The 11,602-nt window shown below is 42.1% G+C and overlaps 1 protein-coding gene across 1 annotated transcript in view; it reads right to left on the bottom strand.

Annotated features, from left to right (window-relative positions):
• FOXP1 (forkhead box P1) overlaps positions 1–11,602 on the bottom strand; it is a 759,404-nt gene that overhangs the window by 173,313 nt on the left and 574,489 nt on the right. Inside the window, exon 8 of the mRNA XM_006158051.3 lies at positions 11,525–11,597. Within this exon, the coding sequence (XP_006158113.1) occupies positions 11,525–11,597 (73 nt within the window). The remainder of the gene's footprint in view (positions 1–11,524; positions 11,598–11,602) is intronic.

Genomic DNA, 11,602 nt, shown 5'->3' with positions numbered 1-11,602 from the left:
ACTACCAAAGGAGTTAACAAAGGAGTTAAAAATCTATTCTTTCAATGACAAGGGGGCGCTACGAATAGGAGGCAGCAACCCAAGACCTTCAGAAATGACTCCCATTCAGTCCCCATCATTTACCGGGCAATAATTTCAAACTCAAACAATCCCAACAGCTAGACGGCTGAAGTCCACCAAAATTTCAAAATGGGATGTGGTCTCTTTAAAAACTTGAGAGCGACTAAATATGACAACCATCTGATGTATGAAAATTATTCACAACCAAAAACAGACAGTCTGGAAATAGCCGGGATGACTTCATTTAGACAGAATTACCCAAATCTGTTTCTAATATACACAGTACACATAATAAATTTTTACAATATGACAAGGAAAACAAACTTAATAGAAGTTCCCGATCTTTTGTTACACAAGCATGCTATAGCCATGCTATGTTTATAATAGTTGGCTCATGATGTCACCACTCAGTAACAAAGACCCAAGCAATACAAAAACAGTTACTAGGCATGACATCAGCTCACAACTACCGTAATTACATCAGTACACAAATCTCCCCAACTGTAGAGTGTCCAAACTGCTTCTCAATTTCAACGGTTGCCTTTACACAATTACTTGCAGAGCTGTCTGCAGCCTTTGAGTAATACCCATCGTTCTTCTCTTTCCCAAGCGTCATTTCCCTTTAGAAAGGGCATATTTCAATTACAGGCACTGTTTTTCCAATATGCCCATACACAGATGTCCAAATTAGGAGACAGTGCGGCCTCGTGGGTAGGGAAAAGCATTAGGTATCAGTAACTCTGATTCTTTTTCTTTTGCTGGGCCCGGGCAGTAGCACAATGAGAAGCAAAGAATTGTAAGAGATAAAATAGGAATTTTTGAGCCAGACTGTGTGGGCTAGAATCTCAGTTCTGCCACTTGTCAGTAAATGGCCTTGGGCAAGCTCACTTCTCTAGGCCCTACTTTTCTCATCTGTGAAATGGGAGTAATAATGGAGTAATAACCTCGTACAGCGGTTGCACAGTAGTTGGCTCTTAGAAAATAACTACATTAGTGAACCAGCAGTTAGCATAATGGCTATGTCGTTGGACTCCCACGTAGTCGATCGCGGTTCGCTTCCCGGACCCGGTGGCTTGAAACTCATGCCGGGAACGTGTGCGTGCATGCCCAAGATCCCAAGAGGAGAATGGAGGTGAAGGGATTGTAGCGTGACCATCCCCCCGGGGGGTGATTTCTCGCTTTCTGTCTGTCTGGCGAGCGCACATGCCCTATAGCAAAAAAAAAAAAAAAAAACCAAAATAAAAGAAAAAAAAAAAGAAAATACTACATTAGTACTTGCTATTTAATATTATTACTGTACTCTTCCTTAGACTCCGTTTCCTGTTTGAAAATCTGGCTCATTAAATTAACCTGACCCATAGTGAATTCTGTCATTTTTCTTTTTTTTACTAAAGATTTTATTATTTATTTATTTATTTTGAGAGAGATTTTGGTATTGGGTTCATGTGCTAACCACAGAAAGAGAAAGAAAACCAGAAAACACCCCCTGGGACGATGGCCACGTCGCAATCCCTTCTCCTCCATTTTCCTCTTGGGACTTTGGATGAACATGTATACACACCCGGCGTGAATTTCAAGCCACCGGACCCGGGACTCGAACCATGGTGGGCCACATGGGAGTCCAGATCCCTAAACACTATGCCACCTGCTGGTCACTTATTATTATTTAAATTTGTTATAGGGCATATGTACTCAATGGGGTGGGGGAGTGAGAAACAAGTCACGGTCTGCCGTGTGGGAATCCAGTGCATTAACAACCACATCACCTGCTGGCCCCTATCGTTTTTCTAATATTAGGGCAGGGATTGATCTGGTCACATGACCGGGATATAGTAAAGTTCAATGAATCAAGTTTGAATGAATGCATGCATGCATAAGTGAATAAATTAATAAATTAAAACCATAGTTCCTACAATACTTAATCGTTATAAAGGTGAAAGATATTTTTTACCCTGTAGAAATTGGGTTTCAATTTATTTCTCTAAAGAGGCTTGCTTTTGTGTTACTGCAACTAGTGTTGATAAATAACTCCAACCCAACAGAAATAATAAGCGTGGGATGGAGGAGATACCACCTTGTAAGTTTAGAAGTGTATTTCTCCAAGGACCAAACTTTTGGAGCCCATCCCATATGCATGACCTCTGCCTCACTGTGTTGCACGGTCAGCTGGCTTTCCTGACCGGGAAGGATGCCAGGGGAGCGCGATTACCGCCATTGTCACTTCTGGTCCATGGTGCTGCACCAAATGCTGTTATTCTAGGCTTCAGGACATTTTCTAACCACTGGACAGGGGCCAGTGTTGTGTGTTAATGAGTTTCAGATTGGAGGACTTCACTGTGTATGTGTCAGAAAAGTGCCACGGTTTATAGCAAGGTGGGGGCAGGGAAGAAAAGACATGCAAAAAAGGAAGAAAAAACAGTAGTTAGAAAATGCTGGCTACTCAAATTGACAGGGAACGTGACCTCTGCACTTCATCAGAAATTCTTGCAGACTTACAAAATAAAGGAGTTTGCTTTTATCACACACTGTGAGACTCATATGGAAAAATGGAAAACACTACATCACTTGACCTCGGTGTGCCCCCTTTCAACCACAGACGAATATTGTGTACAAAAATTCTAAATCAACTTAAGATGTTCAGAGAAAAAAAAAAAAAAACAGCTTTAATTTTCTCCATTAGACTTCATGATGACTCTTTTGGTTCTTGAGATTTTGCTTAGATGGTTCACTCAGGAAAAAAGATTCATAATTCCAGGAATGATATTTTATCACTTTTGTGAATAATAATGCAGTGGCCTTTGTCAAGTAGACACATCAGGGTCTACACTCCCTTGTAGTGGAGAATAATGAGCAAGCCTGGCTCACACAAGTCTGAAAGTCACCCAACGTGGTTCATGATTATTTGCTTACATTAACAGAACATTAAAACCAATTTTAAACAACTCAAGGAAATTCTAGCCATCTTTGCTTAGTGATTCACTTCTATGGGAAACCAAGAGGCATTTTTTTCCCCTTCTAAGCAACTAACCGACTTGAGATCAGACTTCTCATTACACTGTGATGACTTATGAAAGTAGAGTGTTTCTCCTTTTCATTGAGAAGAATCCCTTTTTAGGAGAGTCTCTTAGAACTTTAGGTAGTGAGATTACTTGTGTGTGTGTGTATGTGTGTGTGCGCGCACGTGTGCATACACCACACTTAATACTGGGACTTTAAAAATCCAATCCTTTCACATCCTCCAACTGTCATCAACATTTTTCAGATGATGTCAATAAAATTGATTGCTTGCAGTTCTGAATTCTGCTCTGCACATGGAAACAATATCATTTACTTCGAAGTATTTTCCATGTGGGTAGAAGGAGAGGCAGAACCTGAAGAAGCCTATCTACAACATTTGAGGTAGACCAGAAGCATAGTACACGGTCAGAACCTTCTAAGATGCTGAAAACTTTGACAAAAATCCCCGATGTATAAACCCTAAACTTACTGTTGTGCTGACTGATATGTCTTCCTGTCAGATATGAATGATGCTTCTGGAACATTAATACGTTCATTAAATCTGAACTCCCTGTGCTTAAAATATTCTGTACTTTGGCTCAGAGGCATCTTGACAGCTTTGTTGTAATCATATATGTGAGGCCCCCAGACTACACAGTTGTTGAGATGCTTCATACCTCTAACCAATCTGTTGCTTTTACAAGTTTAATCTAGGTATTAAGGAGCTGATTGTGGAACCACATTGATTTGACATCTTCAGCTCAGCTGTATATCACAGAAGCCACTACGGGTGGTGACAGACTCCCACGATGCCTAGCAATCGTACATACCTCTAACTCCCTAATCTGTAATACTACACAACATGGCTCGTGGGCTTTTTCTTTTCCCGAAGCACAAGTGGACAACCAGCAAGGGTCCGACAGTGTTATTCCTAATTACCTTTTTTTTCACTCTTGATCCTGTGGCTCTCATAATTAGTTACCTGGGGCTGCAATCCAATTTGAAGTGATGACAAGAAAGTGATCCATGAAAAAGTAATAAGTTAAATCCAATTTCAGCCTTCCTCTAATTAAATGCACATGGAACTAATGACTCCAACCCTAGCATTTCAGTGATAATGGTAATTAGCGAGGTGGGAGTCACTCTCTTTTTCAACACTGGAGGTGTAAACCACAAGGTAAAATGGTAGGAGCACTCTTAATTACATGTGTCATTTTGTCAGCAATTTACACATTTTTGACCAGTCAAGTATGTTTTTTTCCCCTGGCCCTCTCCACCTCCTAGCCCCAACAATGATTAGAACACACTATTCCATGTTCTAACACATGGAAGCTCAGAAGAGCACTTCAGGCTTGAGAAAAAGAAATGCCTTTTCTCTGGTGTTGCTCACCACTCCTTAAACACACACACACACACACACACACACACACACACACACCTATAATCAGGGTCATTATGGGGACCTGAGTTCTCTTAATTCAAGTCCAGATATTTACAGTGAAATTGGATTTTGTTGGTCTGGTTTGATTTTTGTTTATAATACAGACAATATGGTAATTTCCTTATTTATAGAACACATGACACAAAGTACATGCTGAGTATATACACAGAGAAGGGGCAATACTCACCCTCTCGCTGGCATTCTGATTATCTGTGGTTCAAAGACACCTGGTATCGCATCCTGATGCTGGCACTGTCTGTGTGCACTTCACTTCTCTAGGTTTTCATTCTTCTCATCCATAAAATGGGTTAAGGCCAGGGCACATACCATAGTGCAGAGGTCCCCAACACCTAGTCCCTAGGACCAGTTCCGTGGCCTGTTTGGAACTGGGCCACATAGCAGGAAGTAAGTGGCGGGCAAGTGAGCAGAGCTTCATCTGCATTTACAGCCCTTTCCCCATGGCTGGCGTTACTGCCTAAGTCCCGCCTCCTCTCAGATCAGTGGCAGCATTACTCTCTCCTGTGGTTGAACGCACACGTGAGGAATCTAGGTTGCGTGCTTCTTTTTTTTTTTTTTCTTTTTTGGAGAGGTTTTTGCTAAAGGGTGCATGCGCTCGCCAGAGAGAGAGAGAGAGAGCGAGGGAGACAGAAAGCGAGTAATCACCCTCCAGGGCGGATGGCCATGCCGCAATCCCTTCCCCTCCATTCTCCTCTCGGGATCCTGGGCGCGCATGCACACGCGCCCGGCATGAGTTTAAGACACTGGATCTGAACGGTCTTGAACGGTCATCGCCTACATGGCAGTCCAGTGACATAGCCATTATGCCAACTGCTGGTCCCTAGGTTGCGTGCTTCTTAAGAGCATCTAATGCCTAATGATCTCAGGTGGAACTGAGGTGGTGATGCTAGCACTGGGGAGCAGCTGCAAATACTGTATTATATATTACAATGCAATACTAATAAAGTGCTCAATAAATGTAATGCACTTGAATCATCCTGAAACCATCCCCCCCAACCACCCCAGTCCATAGACCAGTTGTCTTCCATGAAACTGGTCCCTGGTGCCAAAAAGGTTGGGGACTACTGTCGCTGAGTAGGTATGGAGCTGCCTCCTGTTAACTAATGCCCACTGCCTCTATACATTACATACGACACATTAGCATTATATTTGACGTTAATGCCTATATACAAGCATCATAAGTGGTCAAATCATTAATTATATGTCCAAACTGAGATACTTTTCAGAGTAAGAATTATTATGTTGTTAAGATTTATTTTATTAGAGAGAGAGCAGGGGAGAGACAGACAGGCACTCTCAACAGGATAGTCCCCCATTCCCCAGGCTTCCAACTAGTTAAGAGTCTACACTGGTATTTATGCACATGGATGGTATGGTTTGTAGCAACCCAAGATCCAAATCCTGTTTGTTTGTTTGTTTGTTTGTTTGTTTTGGTGAGGCTTAGAAGCTGCAGTTTTCCCTTTACCACCAACAGCTGGACCAAGAGTGGGACAATTTAACTAAAAACCCCAGTCGATAGGCATAGACGGGGACTGTCCTGGACAGGCTGGGACACAGGGTCACCCTCTATGTAGGTGAAGATGAAATATCAAAAAAGAGCTAATTCATTATATTACATCCGAATTTTGGAGGCAAAGGCAAACATATTATTGGGTTGTCAGAAAAGTCATGGCACATTTTTGCATAGAAAAAGATGTCATGACTTTTCTGACAACCCAAAAATTTTAGGAAAAAAATTTTTTAGAGCAAAGTGTATGAACCTGGGCCTCAACATGGACTTCTGGACATTTACACAACTCCTAAAACTGAATGCAAATTCTGTGTACACGTGCAGTCTTCCAGGTGGACAGGTCACCATTTCTACCGTTTTCTTTTATCTGGGTTTTTGCCAAAGGGTGCATGTGCTTGCCAGAAAGACAGAGAGATAGAGAGACAGACAGAGAGAGGAAAACTGAAAATCATCTCCTAGGTGGGATGGACACACCACAGTCCGTTCTCTTCCATTCTCTCTTGGGATTTTGGACACACATGCACATATGCTTGGTGTGATTTTCAAACTGCTGGGTTCAGGATCTGAAGCATGGTTGACCATTTGGGAATCCAGCACCTTAACCATCGCGCCACCTGCTGGCCCCTATCATGTTTATTTTTAATAGTGTGTGTAATCTGAAAGCCTTAAATACTTCTGGTGAGAGGAGATTTTTGTTACAGGGCACAAGTGCTGGCCAACGAGACAGAGTTAGGGAGACAGAAAGCGAGAAATCACCCCCCAGGGGGGATGGCCATGCTGCAATCCCTTCTCCTCCATACTCCTCTACGAACTTTTGGCATACACATACACACACCCAACGTGAGTCTCAAGCTGCCGTGTCTGAGATTCGAACCATGGTCAACCGTGTAGTAGCCTTAACCACTACATCACCTGTTGGCCCCAAGCTTAAATATTTTTTAACCATCATTTTGTGTGAGGGTAACAATGTCTCAATTTTAATTTTTAGGCCTTACTTTTAGGTTTTTGGGATTGACTAGTCATGTGATAACAATAATATCTTAAAAGGCCCCCAAATTTCAACACTTCCTACCAATTTATAATGCCAGGGAACATTCAAAAATAATGATAATTTCTCCCCCCTTCCTGAATTATTCACCTTACTTATTCAGTGCATAGGGATATTTTTCAAGGGCCAGTCTTTAAAACTACTCCATGTCACTCTTGATGACAATAACATTGTAGTTTCCTTTAAAGGTTTCTTCTTACCACTCTATTCCTTAGTGCTTAACATGGACATGATAAAAGGTACTAAGACTCTATATGGCATTAATGCAAAGCAAAAATGCTGTCAAAAGCACGTTTTCTATAACTGCAAATAAAAATGTTTAAAACACCTGCTGAATCTCGTATTTTAAGCGCCTCCTCTTAGAGCAGGAATCCTCACCTTGGTCCCGAGCTTCCAATGGACTAAAAGGCTGCCTCCCAGTGCTTTCACTATTCTCCCTTGCGGTGCCATGGCCTCTGGAGCGAGGGGCTTGCACATGACATAACCTTGGAAGGCAGGGGCTGGGCAAAAGGGAAAGATATCGGATGACTGGCTTCAAGTTCAAATTCTTTATAGATGGCCTGAAAATGTGGTCAGCTTTCCACTGTAGGAAACACACAAGGGTTACTTTCTTTCCTAACATGAACGCTGCCAGAATACACATGTACTTTTACTTTCTTAGGAGAAAATGTGTCATTTGATTTCCTTCCAGTTTATGTACTCGTGCCAACAACTAAAATGCTTAAAGAACTGCAATGAATTACTACCCAGAAACGGTGGTCAAAGTTCCAAAATTTGATCAATAAAATTGCTCATCTACTCACAAATTAATCTTCAGCCAGTAAAGTTACACATTTTCGAGGTTATGAGCACACCTGCACCGTTAAGCATTTATTTCACTTGTTTAAGCAATCTTCAGAAGTATATAAATATTTATAAAAGAAAGCCTACTATTTTTATTCCCCTATAATTTTCTTTTTGCACCAAAACCTTGTTAATTCTCCTGTAACTCATAAGCATCCTGAAGGCAAGGTCTGGATCCTCGGCAATTGTGTGTCCTGTGGGTCCCAGCACACGCTGTGGCTGTTCTGGAGACGTTCACCAAGTTGCATGTAATTAATTCAGATCATTCTGAGTCTGAATTTACGATGGGGCCAATTTTCCATTTTCACTCATATCATTCATAAAAAAATTTGCAAAGCAAATTAATAGACTAAGTAAAAAGGCAATTTAGGTTCCTAAGAATATTTCTCAGGAACTTTAGAAGCGCGATCTCTCCCCAATGAATGCCTTCATCAATAAATGACAACATCACCCAAGAACGCGGCCGGCCCAGACAGGGTTCCACATGTGGAGCAGCACAGAGCGCCACGACTCTTATTTACTCTTGTCTCCCTGAAATTAGTCCAAATGGTGATGTTGGACTACACGGTATGATCTCGATCGAGTAACCGCTTATAGCCTCCTCTAACTTTCCATTTTCTTTTGTTTGTATCATCAGCCTGTGAAACTAGAGCCCGCTGCCAAACATAAAGCAGAGAAGTGTGAGATATGCTTAAAATGTGAGTCGCAGTATATTTGGGGATTTGAGTTTCTGGTTTTTTTTTTTTTTTCCCTCAAGCTATCAGTGGATCAAATCCTTCTTCCCTGTCAAGCCTTTCTCTACGCAGAAGATCTGAAATTTGCTAAACGAGGTCTCTCCACGTAGTTATGAAGGGTAAGAAGATCAGAGGTGAGCCCTGTTCAGGTTGGCTGTAGGATTTCCCTTTCATTCAGAGCAACGCCGACTGAGATGCCCCGGCGAGGACGTGGCACAGCAAGAGACATCGAATTGCGAAGGTTATTCCTTCTGTGAAGTGCCAAGTCTATAGACGTATTTTTATAACGAGGTAATATAGCATGTGGCTTAGGTTAGTAATTTATCCTTTCTGTTTGGGGAAGGCCAGCCAACCTAATAAAACTTGCAGAATTTGCATGACCCTACCAGACAGCTGAGGAGGCACTCAGCAGTCGTGTGTGATGGGCATACACACACACACACACACACACACACACACGCACGTGCGCACACACACATGGCTGCACAACCCCCATCAACCAACTCTTTTTATTTTCCCAGCCAACTCCTAAAGCTGGTCGAAATTCTCTGCTTGTCAACTCTCCCACTTAGAGGGTAGGAAGGGACTCAAGACATCTTTAGCAAAACCAGCATCCGAGATTGCCCCTTCTCCCCCCCACTTTTTATACAGACTGCAGTGCTCAGCAGAATGTGTTAGAGGCTGCTTTTGACACTGTCCTTGCCAAGAAAAACGAAGCCCTCTCTATCATACTCTTCAGCATGGTGGAGAGAAACCTTACAGGAGGCAAGAAGAAAAAGAGCCCTCAGAAGGAAATCCCCTGAAACTTGACTTCTATTCATATATTTAGCCCTAAAGGAACTTCGTACAAATTGGAAAGAAGTTACCTAAGAATGCCATATGTTTGAAGAAAAAAAAAAAAAAAGGAAAATATGAGGGAAATCAATCTGGTATGAAAAAATGACAAATGATATTCAATACTGACGAGTACTGCGATCAGACTGATTGTGTATGTGTGTATTTTTTTTTATTATTTCTAACCGAAGCACTACTACATGTAAGACTTTCTCCCCAATAATATATTGTCATTTTTCCAATGCACTGGAGCGCTGATAAATTCAAGAGGCCTCACCGTATTTTTAAGGCTGTGAGAGCTTCATGAGAGAGGCAAAAAGAATGGACAGTCATTTGAATCACTGAGTGACAGGCTGGGCTAGCTCCCTGTATACATTAATAAATTAGAATTTTAATTGTGTCTCTATCTGCAGGAGATGCCCCAGTACTTTAATATGTACCAACAATTGGCTATGTTATAGAATCCACAATGTGGCCTTCACTGCTGACCTCTGCAACACAATTCCCAGTCTGACTACGGAAACTGTTCAGTTTGATCCTTTCAACTTATTTGAATCCTGACAAATAAGCTCACAGCTGAAAGGTCAACACAGTCATATTTCATCCTCCAGAGCTGTTCTTAAGACATCTCCACAACAAAGCACTTCTTATAGCACCTGACACGGACCCTCCATGGCACCGCACATCATTAAAAATGTCCCCTGCATGCACACACTTGAAAAGGCACGCAGACTGGTGACGGTTTACCAAATAACTGTTTCCAAGCGTGTTCGTCAACAAGGCACATTAGCATTCTGCTCCGCCCATCAAGTGTCACGCCAGTGCTGAACTCTCCCTGAAGAGTGGTCATTTCACAAGGAGACATAGAAGAACTAGAACTTTTCACCCAAGGTCAGCTGGATCACTGTAGAATAATTTGGGAACTGACGATGGTTCACCCTGACCGGTGAAAAGTCAACACCAGCTAGCATTTAGGTGGGCCTCTTGCTCAAATTAATGGGCACCAAGTTATACCCATCAGTTCACATACTCTGCTCCCAAACTGTCAGGGCAAGGAGTCCATCGTCAGCCATCATCTGGGAGTTGCCAGCCCTCAGCCATGAAAATAGTTTGAGCCACCTCACATGTGCAAGGGTCCTATCTTGGATGTGAGCATCAACCCCTTGAGTCAGGTTTCTTTAAAATGTGTCTTCCAATGTTCTCCTCTAAGTCAAAAATCTGAATGGTATTTTTATAAACTCATTGCTTCTCCTACTCTGTTAACCTTTTGACCTCAATATGCCTGAAATGAGAAGTTGCTAGACCATCTTTCTTTTGTTATCTTTACAGAAAAATAGTCCACTTTTTTTTAAAATTCATTGTGCATAAACACTATGAAAACACCCATGAAGATTTAGGGTGTGTATTATATTAATGATAGGTCCCATATTAAAAGCGCCACATCCTCTTCAGGCCTAATCATGGTTCTTGACACTGCTAACACTCTGGGCCGCTGAATAACTGCTCTGTGGGGAGCTGTCCTGTGCAGGTGTGCGGCAGCATACCTGGACTGCGCCTCCCCGATGTTAACAGCACTCACTGCCAGCTTAGTTGTGCCAACCAAAAATGTCTCCAGACATTCATTGCCCATGGTTCCCTCGGGTGTACAAAACCTCTTCCCATTAAGAACCACTGCACTAAAGTAAGGTGAGAGTGTGTGCGTGTGTGTGTATCCTATTTCTACACCCATCAGCACACAACAACGTATCTAAAAGTTTTTCTCATAGGTAACCTACGCTGCCTGATAAACCAGCCAATACCTCCAACTCCCTATTCTCCTATCATATACACTGCTTAGTAGATTCCCCTACTTCCACAACAAAAGTTTGGTTGAAACAGACATTTTTCCCCAAACGTCATTCTCTGTTGAAAAACTAAACATGCACTACCCCAAGACTTTCTTACATGACTTGCCATTCTCAACACCATCCGCTTCTGAACTGCTTATCAGTTATCCCAAAAAGTATAACATCAATTTTTTTTAAAGGGGGAATTGTTACCTGAAGAGCTGGTTGCTTGTCATTCCTCTTGGGAGATTTTAAGCCACTAACTTGCTGCTGCTGCTGCTGCTGCTGCCG

This window comes from Tupaia chinensis, unplaced genomic scaffold (assembly GCF_000334495.1).
Source record: "Tupaia chinensis unplaced genomic scaffold, TupChi_1.0 Scaffold000570_1, whole genome shotgun sequence".
Lineage (NCBI taxonomy): Eukaryota > Metazoa > Chordata > Mammalia > Scandentia > Tupaiidae > Tupaia > Tupaia belangeri.
This window is presented reverse-complemented; position numbering and strand designations above follow the sequence as displayed.